This window comes from Mustela putorius, unplaced genomic scaffold, assembly GCF_011764305.1.
Source record: "Mustela putorius furo isolate JIRA1106 unplaced genomic scaffold, ASM1176430v1.1 tig00000228_pilon_pilon_pilon, whole genome shotgun sequence".
Classification (NCBI taxonomy): domain Eukaryota; kingdom Metazoa; phylum Chordata; class Mammalia; order Carnivora; family Mustelidae; genus Mustela; species Mustela putorius.
Window position 1 is genome coordinate 33,014,675 of NW_025421322.1, and position 21,102 is coordinate 33,035,776.

The 21,102-nt window shown below is 54.1% G+C and overlaps 1 protein-coding gene across 2 annotated transcripts in view; it reads right to left on the reverse strand.

The window, feature by feature from the left end:
- The window catches only part of NDRG1 (N-myc downstream regulated 1), a 53,562-nt gene that overhangs the window by 21,640 nt on the left and 10,820 nt on the right, over positions 1–21,102 (reverse strand). The window contains exons 2-6 of one of the 2 annotated variants that reach the window (XM_004743589.3): positions 19,392–19,468; positions 16,603–16,638; positions 5,909–6,014; positions 3,823–3,943; positions 70–132 (exon numbers count right to left, since the gene is read on the reverse strand). In XM_004743589.3, the coding sequence (XP_004743646.1) occupies positions 70–132; positions 3,823–3,943; positions 5,909–6,014; positions 16,603–16,638; positions 19,392–19,454 (389 nt within the window). In that variant the 5' untranslated portion in view covers positions 19,455–19,468. Of the gene's footprint in view, positions 1–69; positions 133–3,822; positions 3,944–5,908; positions 6,015–16,385; positions 16,510–16,602; positions 16,639–19,391; positions 19,469–21,102 lie in introns of those variants that run through there. The other variant, XM_045078150.1, reaches the window with a different exon arrangement.

The window sequence follows — 21,102 nt, forward strand, 5'->3', positions numbered from 1 at the left end:
AAGGAGAGGCAGAGGCTAGAAGCCACCTTTCTCTGCAGGCTGCTGGGGCCATCGATCCCTCGTTCTTACCCAAACTGGTGGAGCACTCCAGGAAGCATTTCGGCCAGCTGGTCCATGGAGGGATACATGTACCTTGGGAGAAGCCATGCAGAGGCCATTAGTGGGGGCCTGGACCCCGGCGGAAATGAACCATTCAAGCAGGAACAGGACTGAAGGGCAGGACTCCTGCACAACCTGACCCATGTGCCCGAGCCCCCGCTCAGCCCCCTGCTCAGTCCCCTGTGCCCTCCGTCCCGGCATCGAGCCACACGCACCAGCCTCAGTCCCTGCTCGAGGCCGCGCCCCACCCCAATCCTCCCCGTTTGTTAACTGACCCTTGAACGATTGCTTCCTAGGCTCCAGGTCCCACAGCAAGCATCAGAGGAGGCTTAGCAGCTCATCTAATACTTACGGCAACCCTGTGAGGTTCCCGTGATTTCCCCTGGTATACAGATTATAAATAGCAGTGAAGCTGGAATAAGCCACTCGGCTTCACAGCAAGGCCGGCCTTTGGAATGGCATCTCCCGTGGGCTCTGGGATTTCTCACCTCCCAGAAGGCAGCCTGCCAGCAGCTCTCCCTAGAACATTCCTGGCCACGGGGAAGTTCCTCCCTTCTCCCCCCTGACCCCGAGAGATGCTCTGGAACTCGGAGAGAGCACAGAGAAGCAGGCCATGCAGATGAGCTAGACACAGTGGGCTTTGGGAGACGGAACACCCAGCAGGATCTGAAAGCACTGGGATGCCTCGATTCACCCATTTTCTGGAACCATGGTTCCTGCCTGAGTGTGGAGTCTGCAGGCTGTCCTAAGCCTACGTATTACGGCGGATGCTTCCCCTTCCCAGAGTGCAGGGAACCACCATTGCCTGTCACCAAGTCCTTAGGCCAGGCCCACATGGGCTTCTTGTTCCCTCTGTGCCCCCCTTTCCCATGGGCATACCCATGCCAACCCCCTGCACAGTGAGGAGCCACTTCCCACCAGTGCTGCCCCCAGTGTCTCGTGGAGCATTTCCACGCCTGCTCTCTTCCTGGCCTTCACATAAGCTGTTCCCTCTGCCTGCTCACACCGTGTGTGCTCACCTCCCTGGATCTCCAGAAAAACTAAAGCTCTGCCCCTGCAAGAGCCAACAACCCTAGCCAGAATTCCTGCATGTTTTCTTTCCCGACTTGCCTGGAAGAACTCCATCACCCCTTTTCCCAAGGCCTTGGGTGCCATGAGCAAGCCGGGCCCTTTTTATCAGAAGATGCACACGGCTCGCTGTTCAGGACCAGCTCCTCGGACATCCCATGAGTCTCTGGACGGGTCCCTGGAGGAGCCCGAAAAACTCCGCCCGAGACCAGCAGATAGGCCACAGTATCGGGGAGGCACAGGAGCATCCTGGACTAGGAGGCATCCCACAGGGCTGGTCTCCGGGAGGAAGACTCCGGGAGGAGGCCCTTCCACAAAGGAATTACAGGTGCTCACTCTTCCCCAGGGAGACCACATGAGCACAAAACCCCAGTCCCACACAGAGGCCAGGCGAAACAAGGGAGTGTAATGACAAAGGATGTAACAGTGAGGGAGGTGGGGGTGTTCAGACAGGGATCCCTGTTCTTTTGGATCAGGTGGTTAGGGAGGGCTTCTTGGAAGAAGTGACACTGAAAGAGGCATTGGGGTTTGAGGAGTGTAGAGTAGAGGAAACATATTCCAGGAGGGAAACCCAGCAGGTGTAAAAGCTCTGGAAAGAGCCAGAAAAAGCCTGGCTGGTTTGTCTACACATAAATGGGGCCAGTTTCCTTCTGAAATGGCCATGGCTCAGTTTACAGCCAGCAGTCCCTAAAAGGGGATTCTGGGGAAGCCACTTACCCAACGGCTTCTTTCCTTGCTGTTCCTGGGGTTGGATGCAGAGTCAGGAGGCAAAGGGATTCTACACAAGCCCCCCCCCGCCATATGTAGGAAGCTGACTCCAGAGCTGGGGTCCCCAACCCTGCTTTGCTGCCTCTGCCTCGGGACAGAGGGAACATACCCCAGAGGGTACAGGAGACCCCCAACTACAGAAGGTAGAAATACGGCAGGGCCTGTTCAGGCCGTGGCTGCCACCAGCCACACACTAAGATCACCTGCTGACCCGGGGGATGGGGGGCAAACACCCTGAACCTTGGCCTCCAGGTCAGCTTAATAAAAACTCCCCAGGGTGGGGCTCAATGCTCAGGACTTTTTTTTTTTAATCCTCCTATGGGGAGCTAAGAGCCACTGCGTTACCACAAGTCTTTCAAACACTGGCTCCCAACTAGGATGGATTTGCTGACAGACCTATGGCTTCATCTGCTAGTGAAGAGATAACAGGGTCCCAGGGTATTAGGAAGCTTTTCATTTTTGGTCGTGGCCCCATGTGCCGGTGTCCTTCCCGGTCTCTGACAAAGGTTCATTATTAAGGATAATTCTGAACACCAATTAGAAAAGAGAAGAGCGGAGAGGAAGCTACCTGTGAATGTCAAGAGGCCCCTTCTGGGAGACTTGAAACCCCTGAGCCTGCTGCACCCCGGTTTAATGACAGCCTCCAAGAGGTCTGCCTCCCTCCAGGGGCCACTGATGGTCCCGGGCACTCAGGAAGCCTCAGCCTCGCAGCAGAAACCAGAAGCCCATGCTGGCTGCACACTGGGGAGAAGCAGGCAGCTAAATCCCTGGGACAAGAGACCCTGAAGTTCTAAAAAGAACATGATCCTTCAAGTCAGCAGAGTCTCCGATTCCCCCAGTTAAATGAGCTGCAGGACTCTGAGCAAGGTACTTAGCCTTTTCACTCCTTAGTTTCTTCATCCAGGAAATGGAACTGTAACACTAGGCACATATATCCTAGCCACAGGACTAAGTGCAAGTGACCCGTATGAATAAAAACCAACCTGGGGGGTGGGGGCACCAGGGTGGCTCAGTAGGTTAATTTAAGCATCTGACTCTTGATCTCAGCTCAGTTCATGATCTCAGATCATGGGACTGAGCCCGTATTGGGCTCCCTGCTAGCTGGGAGTCTGCTTGGGATTGTCTCTCCCTCTCCCTCTGCCCCTTCCCCTGCCCTTGGGCACTCTTTTTCTCTCTCTCAAATAAATCTTAAAAAAGAAAAAAGAGGGCGCCTGAGTGGCTCAGTGGGTTAAGCCGCTGCCTTTGGCTCAGGTCATGATCTCAGGGTCCTGAGATCGAGTCCTGCATCGGGCTCTCTGCTCAGCAGGGAGACAGCTTCCCTCCCTCTCTCTCTCCCTGCCTGCCTCTCTGCCTACTTGTGATCTCTGTCTGTCAAATAAATTGAAAAAATCTTCAAAAAAAAAAAAAAAAGAAAGAAAAAGAAAAAAATAACCTAAGCCTGGACCACAGGAAGTACTTCATCAAGATTATTTCCTATTGTTCCCTCTCTTTTTCTTCCCACCTTTCTAGAACTTGCCATACTGTTTTTCTTGTGAAAGTCTTCTCCACTCGATCGTGTGCCTGTCATGCGCACCTATTAAAAAGCTAGCTCCCTGGGTGGGTGAGAGTGGGGGTCGGGGCAGTTGGGGGCAAGGAGTTAGTGCTTAGCAGGGACAGCGTTTCAGTTTAGGAGGCTGAAAAAGCCCTGGCGACAGGCAGTGGGGACGGCTGCACTACAGTGTGAACGCACGTGACACTACTGAACTCCAGGCTCGAGAATGGTTCCAAGCGTGCATCTGGGGTTATATATACCTTACCGCCATAAAACAGAGACCCAGTGTGACGCCTCCCCCACCCTCTGCTCAGCTTTTCTGTGCCCCTTTGGGGGCACGGGGTTCTAGGTCTTACCCCACAGGGAAAGAGGCAGCGCCGTCCTGCTGGCCAGGGGCATCCACGTGGCAGACGGCAAAGTGCTGCGTGATCTCCTGCATGTCCTCAGAGTTGAACAGGGGGTTGTAGCAGGTTTTGTCTGGAGAACAGGCAGGGGCGAGAGACGAGGAAGGAGTAAGGGCGGAATACATCTGGGTGCTTGGTGGCATGTAATGGCCTTTTGCTGTTCTCACTCCCATGCAGGGAGGAATGAACGCAGGAGCGAGAATGCCGACCTTCCTGTCCCCTCACCTGCCTCTGGTGCCGAAAGGCAAGCAAGCGGGCCTGGTGGTGCCAAGGGCAGGTAAGCTCCACCGCATACGGCAGCGGCTGGAGCCCAAACACGGATGGAGCTGGTGCTGTGAGGAGGCTCCTGTCATGGCTCCAGCATCACCCCCCATCAGCTGGGCTGCGACGGACCTTGCTGCACTCATGTCCTCTTTCTGTCTGTGTTCCTGGAACCCCCGCATTGGAAGTAATGGCCAGGGCACATGACTCTCAACCAAGGAGGGCACAGGAGATAAAGCACGGACGCTCTCACTTCTTATGTGGCCTTGGAGGAGTCTCCCAACTGCTGAGTGCTTGAGGCAAAGAGGGCCAGCTGTTCACCCATCCACCCCCCTTTTCTTCCTGGGCACACAGCGGGACTACATTTCCCAGACTCCTTTGCAATGAGAGGCAGCCATGTGACCGGGTTCTAGCCAGTAACTCGTGAAGCTCGCAGTTTCTTGTTAATACCTGCCACCCATTCTTCTAGGTTTCTCTCCCTGCTGCCACCTGCCAAATGCAGAAGGCTCTGAGGCCCCAGGGGATGGAGGAGCCACAGCTGGCAGGAACCTACATTCTGGAATCACCAAGCCAAAGGTGTCCCACAGAATGCCCAGAGGCATTACAGGAGGGAGAGACAGATGTGTATTGTGTACAGCCACAGAGATCTTGGGGGCTTCTGTTTCTGCAGTTGGCTTACTGAAGCAGTGAGCCTCCACCACAGGGTAACAGCCACAGGCAATTCCATCCCTTAGCAGGGCTTGGAAAAATAAGATGGCAGATATCCAAGGACGTAGCACGGGAGCTGGTAGCTAATGGATCCAAGGGTGGGCACAGAGAGGAAGAGGGATATAGGAGAAGGGATGATGAAAGAAAATGGTTTTCCGTGACTGACATCACTACCTCAAGGTACTAAGAAGCTGGAGGAAAAACACGCAAGCCAGGCAGGCTGTCAATCACCGATCACACCATCACCCAGCTTGCGATACTCAGGATTACAGAGGGGCCTGGACGTGCAAGCCGTCAGTGCCTTCTCGATCTCCACGGAAAGATTCGCTTCTATCCTGCGCGATTTTAACATTCAGCAGACCTTACGCCTTTACCGTCTGTGAAACATGGGGAACCCACATATGGTAACACTTCCTGGGAATCTCAGAAATACAACGTAAACATTCACGGCAGCCTCATTTGGAATAGCCAAAAAGCAAAACCATCCAAGTGTTCATCGACGGAAGGACAGAAATATGAACTGTGGTCTATGCCCACAATGGAGTATCCTTCAGGAACAAGGACAGACGGACGTAACACAGGGGATGATGTGGATGGACGGAAACCATTAGGAAAGCAGCCAGCCGCAGAAGACCCCGTGTGGTAGGACTCCGTTTATAACAAATGTCCCGGATACACACGTCCTTAGAGATAGAAAGTAGACCAGAGGTGGCCGGGGGCTGGGGGGTTCGGGAGATTGCGAGAACAAAGTTTTCAGAGTGATAAAAAAATGTTCTTAAATGGCCTGTGCTGATGGTTGTACAACTCGGTCAAAAATCATAAAAACAACTGTACACACTGATCAAAAGAAGTCACTGTCACCCACAGACGTGGAGGGCCCCGAGTTCCCAGCACACCCAGGCACAAAGACAACGTTGTGCCCTGTGTCATGCATTCCAGCCTCTTCTAGACTCTCACAACCGCCCCAGGAAGTGTCAGCAGAAGAGGAACAGCCGGCCCTCCCACCAGCGGCCCTTCCGCGCGGCCCTCCTCCCCACCCCGGCGGGAACCGAGGCTCCCGGGAACTTACGGTTCATGCCAATGTCATGGTACGTGAGGATGACGGGCCGATTTCCCTTCGGGGTCCCGCACAGCGTGACGTGAATGGAGCCATGCACCGTCTCTATGTCCTGCTCCTGAGGAAAGACAGAGACAGAGGGCTCTGTGATGTGGGCTTCTCAGCGTTGCTGCGGCTGCGACCGCTGACTGCGTGCGTCCAGTTTCCAACTGTGTTTTGAGGAAGCTCCACGTATGTTTCTCATTTGGTCAGCAGAGCTCTGGCCTTTGGGGAGCAGATCTCTCCGGCCAGAGAAACCGCTCCAAGAGCCAGGGAGCGAAGGGGAACTAAGCTAGGAGGCAGAGGAAAGAAAGAGTCCTGGCTCGGATGCGGACATTAACCGCCCGAAATGTGGGAAAGGCACCAGCCCCAGCCCCTCTCTGCACAGGATCTGGTTTTCTCCACCTGGGAAATGGAGGTCATCAAAGCCTGAGCTTCCTCGACTGTCTGCTCCCACGGTGGATGGTGACAGCCTGGATCAGGGAAACCAAGGCAGCTGCCCAGAATCACACTCAGGACCCACCACAGGATCACACTCAATATTCTTCACAGGCTTCTTACGCCCTCACACTCTGAGAAGCCTGAAGAGTCAAACCACATTCATGCCTCAGAAAGCCACCTTAGGTCAGCCCTTGACATTTATTCACCGAGGAGAGAACATTCTAGATGCCATCTAACCTGCTCCCAAAACCAACCTAAACGTGAACCATCTCAACTGCTGATGAATGGCGGGAAAGAGCAGGTCAGGGTCCACCCCACGTGGACAAGAAGAAGAAACGGGCCAGATGCCCCAATTAGGAGCCTCATGGAGCTGGGCAAGCTGCCCTTCCCCCAGGCTGTACCCTGCGAGCAGACCTAGGACCTGGCAGCTCCGGGGATGCCAGGAGGCCCACGGGACAGGACACAGCAGGAGGGACGGTGCCCACAGCCCCTCCATCCCAGACCTGTGAGAAACTGGCTCACAAATCAAGAAATACACCCCAATTCTCAGGCTCTCCCTCCAGAACAGGGCAGCGTGCTCTCCACGCATGTAGCAAGAAGCCGCTCCCCTCCCCATCCCAAGCAAGCAGTGCTGGCGCTTCCAGCCCTCGCTCGAGGACCCCTAAAGCAAGCTGGGGGATTCTGGGTCCTGGAGGGGGCCTTCCCCGGCTGCCCTCACACCTGTGACATAGGGAGAATGCTGGAACCTCACCGAGTATGAGCGCTCACCAGGTGACGCTGATGGGCCCACACAGACCACAGCACGGAGGGGACGCCTGTTCCCTGTCGGTCCCAGGCCCATCCCCATCACAAGGGTCCTCCTGAGCCGCCTCCCTCATCACCCCAACAATGGCAGTCAGTCCCTCGAACACAGAGTCCACGGTCTCTCTTCCCATTGGTGCCCAGCACTCCGATCTTGCCTCTACAAGCACTGGAAAAATCCACAGACGAGGGAGCAACAGCCCGGCCCCAGTGGGGGCCACAGTCATCTGCTGGGCCCGTCCCTGGCCCTGAAGCCAATCGGGGACAATGGTTCATTGAGAGGGTCACATTCTCCATTGTCTCCTCAGCGGACCCACACGGCGCCCTCTAAAAATAGGCCAGGCTAAGCAGCATCCCTGCCAGCCTGAGGTCATCAGGGTTCAAATCTGAGTCCTACCCTTCCCCGATGCTTCTGAGCCCTGGGTCCCTAGCTGAAGGACAGGAGCGAACCACCTCACCCTGGGATCCTCAAGGGAGGAGGTCACCTTGGGGTCTGAAACAGTGCCAGGAGGAAAGGAGGTCTTTGGGACACGGCAACGAGGTGTTGAATGCAGTGCCTGGGTACTACTTAGTGGCAGATACAGGATGCCCAGCCCTGGCAGGCACCAAGGATGTCCCTGACAGCCCACTGGGGTGGGGATGTGTAGCTGATGTTGACTCAGCTCTGTGGAGGCCTTAAAATTATACCTCCCTGTAACCAGAACTAAAGGTGTCCAAGAAGCGAGGGGCAGCCCTGCCTGGCTTACTGTTCTGTCCCCAGGCCAGGCACCCAGTCCATGCCCCCAGCAGACAGTCAGGAACTGTTGCATTAAGACCTGAGAATAAATTATCTTTCTTCAGAAAGTCCACTAACTACTCTGGGTTCAGGCTCCCCTCTGCCTCTTAATTGGCTCTAGGCTTCTTGGAGAGCTCCTGCTCCCACTTGCAAACTCCAGGATTGGCACGAAATTTCCCAGGACAAGTGCAGAACCTCCCAGGACTGCATATAAGCCCCATGGAGCATTAAGGTTTCATCCTCGGGAGGAACCACCCAAGGGTGGTGGCCGGTGGTGGCCATGGCCCGCGCCGTCTCACCACTAGCCTGGACCTCTGTGCAGCCAAAAGCATTCGCCGCAGCTCGCCTCATCTGAAGGATAAGGCAGCCAGTCTCAGAAAGCGGAAGCAATACAGCAAGGGCACTCGGGCAGCAGGAGGAAAAAAGACCGATGTGATCTTTCTTGTGCGAGTCCCATTCCTTAAGTCACAGAAGCACGCACACACACACACACACACACACACACACGTGCACACGCACGCACAGGATGCTAAGCCAGCCCTGGTGCTCTCTCTGCACTGGCCAAAACCAAGACTGCACCTGAGATGGATGGAGGAATTAAAACAAAAACACATGCTTTGTCCTCTTTCGACCCAAAGAACATTCTGTCCTTCTGTCTCCAGGGGGATGAATCACTACGCCGTATCCTGTAGGAAGGGGCCTACCTCACACCCCCACATTCTCCCACAGAGAGGGCACCAAGAAACGCAGTGGCCCATGCACTTCTTGTCCCCTTGCCTGAGAGAGGACGTCCCCTGTTCTGGGACTTGCCAAGGCTCCTCTCTCTGGCTACGACATTGGCTGGATTTCCTCCACCAGCCAGATCTCCAACCTCCACCCTTCTCTGGTTCAGAGCCAGATCTTCGAAATGCCTTTGCATAGGGGTCTGATCCAGCCAAAAGCAAGCAACAGAGAGAAACCCAAGCTGTACAGTTTTCCTCTCTCACCTCCTCTGTTAAAGCCTAGAAAGCCACTCTCTCAAGATACAGAGGAGGTGGCAATATGGCAGAAATACTCACCCAATCAGGCCTCCTACTCGACTCCAGCCCCACCCCGAGCATTCGTTTCAAGTCTTCTCCCCAAATGCACGCAGCCCCACCAGGTAACAGCTGTCCTCTTTACAGAAGAGAAGACAGGCCAAAAGAGGGCAAGTGATCTACCCGAGGTCACACAGCTGCAACAGAATCTGAGGCTGTTCCAAGTCCAAAACCCTGGACTCTGTGTGCTCTCTGACACCTGTTTGCTCTCGGTGCCAGATGGTACACGAAGAAAAGAAACCTTTAAGACAGAATGTGCACTGGGACTCTAAGTCAGACCCCTCCCATGTGACTGTGGACGGCCTTCTACGGCCCCAGCATCTCCAGGAACGTGCCATCCACAGACAAGGTGCTAGGGGTACACTGGGCACGTGGAACAGAGGCATGACACTGGCTCCGCCCATCCTTCCCAGGACGTGCACCTGCCTCCACACTGTCGTAGGCCGGCAGGTGTCCCACTCGGAAGAGCCTCAGCACAAACATCACTGCACTGGGCTGACCCCTTCACCGTGTACTGGTACTTTTATCTGCAGTGCCCACTATAGGGCAAGTATCTGTTTGATCACACCTCCCACCTGACAGCCAACTCCCAGAGAGAGAGGCCAGCTCTGGCCCCCAAAGGGCACCAAAATTCACAGAGTCCATACCACCTATAAGCTGGTAAATGGCGAAAGGGCACCTATCCTATTCCTACTGTCTACATGGCTTACAAGACAGCAGGTGGTGGAAACAGCACTTACCACTAAGTATTCCTTCAAGATTTCATTTCAGCTGCCAATCCTGGCTTCGGAGCTTTATTAACTATGGCTGACCATGTGGGCTGGCCTCTCCCACATCTGTTATTCCCCCTTTAGGACAGAATTCCCAACAATGTGCCTGATAAAATTTTCCCTTCTCCCATCTGCCTTCTAGCCGGTTGGGCGGGGGGTGGGGGGGTGGTCCAGAGACTCGTTTCTGCCTCATGAGATGTCAGCAGAGTTTTGAGAAGAGTTTTTTTTAAAAAAGGTCAAACTTGGCCTTTTGATTTTTTTTTTCCCTTTCACCCCTCTGCCTGCTTCCTTCCTGGAATGTGAATGAGATGGTTGGAGGTTTGGCAGCCATCTTATGAGCATGAGGACATAAACTGTATGCTAGAGAAGACAGAGCAGGAAGCTGGAAGGAGTCGGGGACTGGGTGACTTCACAGGTCTTCCAACTCAGCAGAATAGCAAACATTTCCTTGTTGAGAGCAGTGTGTGTTGAGGAATACTAATCTTAATGATACATTCCCCATGTGCCCTTGGGCAAATTACCAGACTAGTGTGGGAATTCCTCAGCTGTCAGCTGAGGGCAGTAAGGAGTCCACCTGCTCTTGGGGCTGCTCCCCATGGGATGCGCTGCAAAGTGTTCTAGAAAAGGCAGCCTTTGGCTCCATGCTGGCTGTCACAGATGCTTATCCCAGAGATAATCAGTGTGAAGCCACAAGGGGGTCCCAATGGCTTAAGTCAACTGGTTGAGTGATCCAGGGGCGCTCTGAGACCAGCTGCCACCACCTCCCTCCCTAATCCCCTCCTTCCCAGCTGGCCCCAGGGAGACACAGAATCATCTAGACTCTAAGGGATGACACACTTAGCCAGACGCTAAGTCAGCTGGCGCACTGGGCTGCCCCTCCCCGAAGTCTAGCAATCCTTGGTCAAGGCACAGCCAAGGGTGGAGGGCACTCTCTGGAACAACAAATAGGCAAAGAAAACCGATTTGGGCTAGTCAGACATAGCATGAAGTCAAGCTTTGTTGAGGCAAGAAAAGGCAAATCATGACCACAGAAGCTCAAGAGGAAATGGCAGGGGACTGCCCTCCCCCCATCCTCCTGGTTCATCTCCAGTGCCCACAGCTGGGGAGGGGCACCGCTGGCTAGGCCACTGACCACCTTTCCATTAAGAAGCAGGTGAAGAGTGGAAGATGCTGAGGAGGGGCGCGTGTGTGCAAGAAACATAGATGATCTGCCTGTAAGGACAGTCGTCTGTTTACTGAGCAAACACAGTAACAGCCATTTCACAGACGGAAAAAGCCAGCATCTGTGCACCTCAGCACACGCACCTGCACGTAGCAGAGGCAAGGTTCAGGACAGGCCCCTGGGCCCCCCACGTCCAGATTGCCAGCCAAGCCCCAGGTTATAGGAGGCACACTGGGCCCCCTCGGAAGACACGACCTCAAGGAGGCCCAGCAGAATGCTGTCATCACATCAGGGAAAAGAAAAGCTACAGAGTCAGGAAACCAGCTGTTGCGGGCAGACGGTGTCAGCCTGGGAATACAGAGTGAAGCTGGAGCCCACACCAAAGACCGCAATTCTGCAGGGAAGAGAGAGTTAGGAGGGAAGTCTTGTCGGATCAGAGAAAAGAGAAGGAGCAGCACCGGCCAGCCACCCACCCACGGAGCAGAAGAGGGAGGCTTGTGTGCTGCATCCCACGCTGTGTTTATCATGTTCACGACACCCCTGGGAGTAGTGATCCTCCCCCAGATTACAGATCAGAAGACTAAGCCCCTGGGAGGTCAAGCCACCGGCCAAGGACACACAGCCGACAAAGACAACCGGCTTCTGTCCACTGGACCTGCCCTGTGACTCCAGGACATGGATGTCTATACTGTGAGCCTAGACCTAGGGAGAGCTGAGCCCCACCACGGGGGTGCTTGGCGGGTGAGGCACCCCTCTGCTGGCCCACCGCCCCCCTCCCCACAAAGGGCACTCCCAGGAAACCCCCAGAGGAGAGAAGCAGCAAGTCATCTCCGTGACCCAGAGGAGCACTTCTGCCATCTGTCACTCTGGCTTGGCTCTAAGCCCCAGTGGCTGGGCTGGGAGGTGGGGCTGGGGAAGGCAGGGATGGGAAATGGTGGGTTGAGGATTTCCAAGCCTCTGAGTTCTGCCCACCTTCAGTCAGGGAGCATGAACACAAGAAGCAACTGTGTGCAAAGAAAGAAAATTAGTAAAAGGTCACTGTTTCCATTTTCCCTAGAAGCTGATCTGCTTCCAAAAAATGGGGGGAAAATCACCTCTCCCAACACCATCACCCTCTGCCAGGCTCAGAACAGAGCTAAGAAGTGGGAGCCAGACCCCAGGGGACGCTGCTCACTGCCTCCTGTGCCATGGCCCCTGCTGCTCCACACCCAGAGGCCCAGCGGGGTCATCAGCTCCCTGCCCAGGGAGCCCTGAGGAGCACACAGACGCAGATTCCCACGGACACCAAATCAGATCAAACCACCTGAATAACTGAAGATCCAGGTGGAAGGAATGAGAAACAGCAAATCTAACAGGGAGGCCATTTGGGGCCAGAGCAAGTGTCCCACCTCTGGAGTGTTGGAGTGAGGGGCAGTGGTTGTAACCCTGCCACCCTCTCCCCGCAACTGGTTATAGGGACTTTGACTTTGGCTCCAGACATGGGCACTGGGTCAGGCTTGGTCATCTATTTCATCACGGGGCAACACGGGGCAAATCCCTTCAACCTTCTCTGGGGCCTTGTCCACTATAAAACACGGGTGCACTAAGCCGTCAGCTGAAGGCCTGGTGTGAGGGTTAAGGACACCACACAGAAGAGGCCAGAACTATTTCCGGGGTACGGTTAGTGCTCAGAACATCAGTAATCAGGACTCCCGTGATTATCTCCTATCTCAGAGTCCCGTGGGTCACTGAGGGTTATCTTGACAGCACCCTTTGGTGCATTTCTTTACATCTCCAGACTGATTTCTCATCTGCGAAAGAGGGTAACATTCCCACCTGGCACGGACGGCCTCCAACAGTAAGCAGGAATTCAAATAATGCATTCGTTCCCTTCGCCCCTCTCCCCCCTCCCGTTAGTGGCCTTCCAGGAAGCCTCCCCACCTGGAGCGGAGAGGGAAGGGCCAGCTCATAAAGCATCTGCCAGGTCTGATATTCTTGGATTCTGTGAGTCTAGCCAAAGAAAGCAAGCTGGAACCCAAAATATTTCCACCTACCCTACTCATCCAATTTGCAAACACAACAGCCTAGTTCCTGATGCCAAAACCTTCTCTGCAAAATCAGATCGAACTGCACCCATGCTACAGCCAAGGCACCTCAGCCCAGTAGCCCACCCAGCCCTGTACTCTGAGGACCCCAGAGGGTCGCCAGGAAAGGCAGGCAAAGAAAGGTCCCAAGAGCACGTCACAACGTTCCAAGGCTGGGAACCAATCAATTTGCCCCAAAACATCAGCCAGGCCCCAAACTAAGTGCCCAGCCTAAGGTAATGTCAGCCGGGAAGAGGCGAGGCCACAAAGCCTGTGTCCAGGCAGCGAGCTCTCCCACAAGGAGCTCTCTCCTAGGGCAGGCAGCCCTGAGGCTCATGCCACAGACCCTCCAGCAGCTTCTGACTGCTGAGATCTGGGCTACAGTGTGTTTTGATTCAGGGGGAAAAGAAATCTTGACTACTCTGGGAAAAGAACAAAGAGTCTGCCTAAGTTAGTCAAAATGCTGAAGCACCAAATTTTTTCCAAGAAATACCATGGGCTGCCGTGGGATCCATGCAGGGAGGCTGCTCAGACTCCTTAAACTTGGCCCTCAAGGAACCGCCCAGCCAGGGCCCCCATTTTCATGAGCATCAAGGAACCAACTAAATGAACAGATGAAAGCAGTTCGCCACGAGGGCACACCCGCTGTGAGTCCGGCATCGGCTCCCCCTCGGGGGTTAAACATTCACCCCCTCCAAAGTACTGTCCAGAGTATTTGCCCAGCCAGGTTGGTTTACAACCGGAGCTGCCAAGATATGCTGGCTTTTAGCCCCCACCGGCCCTCCCAGGCCCATCACCACTGTAAGGCATCACAGCAGAGAGAAAGGGTCAGGGTCAGACTGGGTTCAGTGGGGCCCCTTCACACCTGCTGGAAACCCTCAGTTTCCCGATCTGCCAAGGAGGGATGATAGGACAAGTCCCAGAAGAGTCAGCAAGAGTGCCTGGGAAGCCCTGGGCACTAGCCTGGCTCATCTGAGGCCAATGAAATCTGCAGCAGGCAGGAGACCCTTTGCCAGAGCCCCGTGTGAAGTCTGAGGTCAGGGTCGGCTGGTGAGTCCCTCCCTGGGGCACAGAAGCACGGCTCTGTCCTTCTCCACCTCTGGCCTGTGGTCGGTAACTCTTTAGGATACGGAGAGCCTCACAGGGCCGTGCAGCTTCAGAGGGAATGCCCCACAGCAACCCACACCCACGATTTCGGAGACTGCTGGAAATCTGACGGAACCTTTCATAAACACCATGAGTCAACCAGGTCTAGGAGCCAAATCCATATTAGTATAGTTTTATACAAAGAGATACTTTTGCAAACAGCCTTGACAGAGTATTACTCCGCACCCAGATTCAGCCCCGATACCGATTCACAGGAAAGATCGCACCTATTCGCTTAGAGAAGATGTTAGGGAACCCTCAGAAGGCTCGGGAACCAAGCCAGAGGGGCCTCTGTGTGGGATGATGGGTCCCTAAGCTTCTGCTCATCACATGACTGGCTCCATCTATCATACCTGTCTCAGCTCAATGTCACCGCCTCCAACAGCCTTCCCGGACAGCACCCCACCGTGGGAGGGGGAGTTGATGTCCTCAAAGCCCGTCCAGGAGCTGGCGCTGGCGTGTTTGACTGGTTCCCCCGACTCAGAGCAAACTCAGAAGAAATGGTTTCCAACAGGCGCTCTGGAAACGCACCAGCTGAGTTCAGACCCTTTTCCACCCCTGAGGCTCCAGGCAAGCTACTCAACCTCTCTGTGCTTTGGGCTCTCCCTCCGCACCACGGTGAGAGGGACCATTGTGAGCTCGCCCCTCTGCGCTCAGAGCCATGCCTGGCATGTGTTCAGGGCTTGGCAGTGCTGAGCTAGGAGTTCGGAATTTAAGTTCCTGAAAACAAGGATCACCGCCTGTCACACCCCCCACTGTGTCCCCAGCACCTAAGACAATGCCAGGCACAAAGCAGGCATTTGTGAAAGGAACAAAGGGAGGCACATCAGAAAAATGCTCCCACCTCACAGGACAGCTCTGGGATTAACTGCGAGAGCCCAACCCAGCCTGGTGCATGATGGGTTGGGGGAGAATCTCACCCTCTCTCTCCCAGCCCCCGGCCAGGACTTCCCTTTGCTGATGTCCTGAAGATACAGCATCCCACCCACCCCAGCCGGGGCGACCTTAAAGTCAGGTGGTAACCTGGGATGGCAGGTGGGGCCGGAGGTGCTGTTCTCTGTTCTACTGGCTATCAGTGCCTGGAAATCACAGCATCTAACAGTGGTTTGCACACTACCAAAAAAGACACAAACACGGGGAATTATCTTCCTGGGAAACAAATAAACGATGCTTTCAAGGTTTCTCCAAATCCAGAACCAAACTTTTAAAAATCTACGATAACCACATGATCCAACCATTCTCCATCTGGGGGTGCACCCCGAAGAAATGAAAGCAGGGTTCCCGAACAGACATTTGCACGCCCATGCTCCCAACAGCATTCCACACAATCGCCAAAACGTGGAAGGAGCCCAAGTCGCCACTGAACGATGAGCGAATAAACCAAACATGGTCCATAACACCTACAACGGACAGTATTCAGCCTTAGAAGAGAAGGGAATCCTGCCTGACACCTGCCGCAGCACAGACACACCCCGAGGATGTGGCGTGAAGCAGAAGAAGCTAATGACAAGACAACAAAACTCAGCAGGATACCCCTTACATGAGCCATACAGAGCAGCCAGATGCAGAGACAGAAGCAGAACGGCGGTGACCAGGGGCTGCGGGGAGGAGACAGTGGGGAATCTGTGTCTACTGGGGTTCGAGTTTAAGTTTTGCAAGATGAAGAGTTCTGGAGCTGGACAGCTGTGATGGTTGCACAACACCAGAAATGTTGTTAGTGCCCCTGGAGTTTACATTTAAAAATGGTTAGGGCAGTAAATTTCATGTGTATTTCACCACAAGGATTGGGGGGGGGGGGGACACAACACAACAACTCGCAGAAGAGTTAGTAGACAGGGTGTGCTACTGACCCAGCACTGCCCAGGACACCTCCCATCAGGGTTCCCCCACCCCCACGTGAGGCCCATGCCAGCTTTGAAATAATGAGTCCAGGGCTTCCAGTTCCTGAGGTTCTGACCCTTCCCTCTGCCAAGACCAGCCAGCCTGCTCTCCTGAAAACTTGTTCTTGGAAAAAGCTCCAGACACACCCCCCTCGCCCGCGCCAACCCTGAGCAGGGATGGAGCCAGGAGACCACAGAGAAGGGCTCACTTTCCCAAGCAGAGCCAAGAACATCAAGCCTTGCTCGGCTTCCTCCCATCACCGGGTTCCAAGCCCACCCAACTTCTCCCCCATGTCCCTCCCGCATATGCCCCACAGCCCAACAACCCCCTCCTGCCTTCCTAGGGAGAGACGGGCTCTTGCTTCTTCGACCAGCGATCAAACCAGTTTCTCTCCGGGGAGAAGGAGCGGAGTGTGGAGAACCCGGTGACGCAACTTCCTTCCCTCCCCTTGCCCCTAGTGTCCGAACAAAGATCTTCAACCAACAGAAAGAAGAAGGAAAGAGAGAAAACAGAACAGGGGAGGGGGAAGGGCAGCCACACCCTCTCACTTGCCTGAACATCAAACTCTTGCAGGAGGCCGGTGATGGTCTGTGGAGAGAAACAGAGATGAGATCAGTCAGTTCTGTCAGTTTCCTGGGGAAAAAAAAATAATGTTGGAACACCCGGGTCTCTCCGAGCCCTGAGTCTATCCTGACCATCCCTCCTCCGTGGGACCTCTCCAATTTCTCACAAAGAGAGACTTTCCTTTTCATCTCAAGGAAGAGCAGTCCAGCAAAAAAGTAGACACATTAGCCAGATCCTTTTTGACAATACACTTGATCAAAAAAGATCTGAAGGTCTAAGCTGGCCACAAGCTTGAGAGATACAGGAATGTAACAGGCTATTAAGTAGTTTCCCTGCCTCTACCCACAAGTTACACTTTTAAACTCAAACCTGACCATGTCACTGTCCTTCAGTATCTTCCATGGTTACCGCCATCATCAGGGGTCCCAGTCCCCTGGGGAGCAGGGAGAACGTGGCTCTGAGAAGGGACTGCAACTTTCCCAGGAGATGTTGCTGGCATGTTTTTTTCTGGCCTAGAGATGGGAGTCCAAAACACTCTGAAAATGAAACCCCTTCCAGACCCTATAGTTAAACACTAGGGAGGAAGACAGCTCAGCAGAGCAAAATGCAAATGAGGGGAAGGAAATACAGAGGGAAACCCCTTGGGAGAGCCAGAGCTGGAAGACCCGATTGTAACAGGTGTCCCGCTGCTGGAGATTAAAGGGGCTTCACACACCCTGGGCGGGGTTAAGGTACAAGCAGATGTGGCCAACGCCCACTCTGTGAACGTGTGTGTCGGTGGGAGGGGGCTGGAAAAGCCATTCTGTACAACCCCGCCAAGTGTCAACAAGAGCGCCATGGCCATCCAGATTGAGAAGAGGCATCAGAAAGAGCTTCCCCAAGCAAGTCTAATTAAAAACACTCTGCTGAGACAATCAAAAGAACTAGAAGGTTTCCTTCCATCAAAACCTTGGAAGAAAAGGCAAATATTCACTTTGAGATAGACGTGCCACCTGCAAGTGATAACCTCCTAGATGTTGGTTTCGAAAATAAAATTTTCCCAAGATACCAGTAGGCTGCCTGGAAAGTATAATGACTGTGTGTAGAAATGCAGTTAGACCTGGACCCAGAGATGCCACCCCTGAGAATTTATCCCAGCGTTGCACCTGCACGTATACAGATGACGCAGGTCCAAGGTCCAAATGATGCAAGTACCCCGCAGCGTTGCTGGGAATGGCAAAAGGTTGGGAAGACCCACATATCCACAGACAAGGCATTGGTCCAACCAACTCTGGGGGACGCTGGGAAACTGGAAGGGAAAAATGTCCTGTGGACCCTTGCTGGAAAGGTCTCCAAGAGAGTTCATTACATGAGTAAAGGCAAGGTGTGCTCTACTATTTCATATGGCTTTTTTTTTTTTTTAAAGATTTTATTTATTTATTTGACACAGAGAGATCACAAGTAGGCAGAGAGGCAGGCAGAGAGAGAGGAAGGGAAGCAGGCTCCCTGCTGAGCAGAGAGCCCGATGCGGGACTCGATCCCAGGACCCTGAGATCATGACCTGAGCCAAAGGCAGCGGCTTAACCCACTGAGCCACCCAGGCACCCCATATGGCTTTTTAAAAGGGAAAAATTAGACCATGTTGCTATGTCTCTGTATGACCAAGGGTGGGTTGGTTGGTTTGCTTCCTTTTAAAGCCTCTGTCACTGACCCCAGATGGAAGAGGAAATGGATTTGGAGCATGTGTAGAGACAGCAGGGACCAGCAAATGACAGTCCTCCTCTATTTTTGTCAATAAAAGTTTTACTGGAACAAACAAGTCCATTTGCTCACAAACTGTCTATGGCTGCTTTCATGCTGTTAATGGCAAAGCTCAGTTGTTATGAAAGACGGAATGGTGTGCAGAGCCTGAGGTATTCACTGTTTGGCTCTTTACAGAAAATATCTGCAGACCCCCAGGGCAGAATGGTAATAAGGAGTCTGCAGCGTTCCCTGGGCCTGGCTTCTCCTCCTCCTCCTGGATGATCGTGGGTGATTCCCTTCCCAATACAGACCAGTGTCTGTCTCTGCAAAATGGGGAGAGACACGATGGCCTCACACATTCCTAACAAAAAATCTACGAAATAATGGACCTAAGACACAGCAGCCACATGCAAAGTCATGAAAATACCAAAGGAACAGGCCATTCACCCAAAGCAACTGGCCTGGGTTTGGCTCCATGCCCCACGCTCTGTAATTATGTGACGGAAAACACATGAACTTTCCAAGACTCCCCTTTCCCTTCTGTTAAGATGGGAACGATCATAGAACCTAGCATCAACTCATCCTAGTCTATCCTGTCGGTCAGCCCAAGAGAACCATGAAACGGGCATGCAAGACATGGCTGGTGAGTGTTAATCATTATTTTTGAAAGCCTTTACTTGGCCTTAGCATAACTTCATTTTGAGCCTGAGCCTTGTATCCTTAAAAAGATGTATCATCCCAGGCAGTTACAGAGCTTGGGAGGACAGGGAGGCGAACACCGCGTCAACCGTGCAAATGGAACGGCTTTTCCGGCCCAGGACGGACCCATGGCAGCCCAAGCTGGAGGACATGGGCTTCTGTTTCCAACAGGGAGGCCTCCTTGATGTGAAACATCAAGATACCTCTTGTCCTTCTGCAGTCTTGGACACTAGGAAGCAGGGGACAGATGCAAGTGAGTATCCACGCGGGCACACACGTGTCTGTACTGCATGCCCACCGATGTCCACGTACGAGCGTGCATGGGAGCGGATGGAGCCAGGAGCGTCTCCACTCACCTCCCCTTTCTCCACCAAAGGCTTCACCTCAGCGAGGTCCACGTCCTGCATCTCCCGAGACATGTCCCTGCTGTTACCTGGCAAAGAAACGAAGGCCATGGGTCAGCTCTTCCTGCTCACAGACGTTGCCCAAAGGAAGCAAATCTGAGGCCACGGAATGAGCCCCCCTCTGCCCAGTGGCTCGCACCACCCACCCAGCACATCACAGTCACAAGTAACCCCCACCCCCCGCTCCGTGCCACCATTCCTGCATCGGGGGCGGGCAGGGAAACCAAGGCTCGAGGACACAACTGCCTTTCTAGGGAAAGGGATGGACTGACACTCTAAGCCGGGTCCTCGCCCACAGCCCCCAGACCCCCCCGCCTCACCCAGGGCATTTCTCATGGCGTTCTTTTCATTAACTTGTGACTGGCATGCGGTATGATGTTCCTTTCCGGAGATATTTGTTTCTGGAGGGTGACCGGTATTTTTATCCATTACGAAATGATCACCACGGCAGGTCTCCAAGTGAGGACAACGGTGTTGACTACAGGACCTATGTTGCTACTGAAAGTGTAGGCAGTGAGCTCGCAGATGTTGGTCTAAGCACTATTTTGGGGTGTCTCCTCAGGCAAGGGCAACCAAAGCAAAAATCGGATGATATCTTGCTGCATTTGGGTAGGACCCGCATCACTGATCCTAAGTCCGGCAGCCCCAGGCTGACGACCAAAAGGGGATGGAGAGTCAGGGGAGGTTCCCCGTATGAAGGCCTGGTGCGAGCTTCGTCCCCTTTCATTCTCCAACTAGTCCTAACAGTGGGCTGCGCCGCCCGGACACCTCCATGTCCGCCAGCGTGCAGGGCTCTCTGCTACGTGCTGGTGAGGACGGGGCCGGGCCAGGAACACCTCCATCTCCACGGGTCTACAGGACTCGACATTCAGAGGGACTTTGAAGGAGAAAAAACTTTCAAGGCAGCAGGGAGTGGGAAAGAGGGTGTGGGAGAGTAAGGTGGGAGAGGCAGGGGGGGGAGGCGATGGTAGGTCAGAGTGGGGTTGGGCAGGGTGGGGGCAGGGTGGGGGTAGGAGTGGGAGAGCAGGTGTGGGGCGAGGGGGCAGGGAACGGGGAGGGTGAGATCAAGGATGGGGAGCAGGGGTGGGGGCAGTGAGAGGGAAGCAGGACGGAGCCGGGCTGAGGGAGCAGAGTGGGCCGGAGAAGGCTCTGATTGGCTCTAACATGGGAAGGCACAGAAGGATCAGGAAGGGACCCCTACAGAGCTCAGCAGGAGAGTTCTGGACTCATCAGCTGTCCCCGGAGCAAGCTCTGGGCAGTGATGCATGGCCCAGCACTCCGGAGACACAAGGGGGCCGAGAGAGCAAAAGCTATTTAACTAGGGCTCCTCTGAAGACCCATTCTTAGAACCCGTGAGAATCTTCATCGTGAGGCACCTCTCAGAGGTCACCCTGAACCCACCCCCTGTGCCAACATATGGCATTCTGTGGGCAGATCCCCCGGGATGCTCTGGTCTGGGGCCCCAGCACGATTATCCCCAGCAGATAACCAGCCCCACAAGAATGCCTTTATGCAGGCTTTGGAGTCTATGCTCGAGAACATTCTGAAAACAAAGTCGGTTTTATGTTTGTGAGCATTCCTGGGCAGCTGCCAGTTCGGAGGCAGGAAGCATGAAAGGGAGAAATCTGTCGGCTTTGCTAACTCAGCGTGTTCGTGGTCCCGA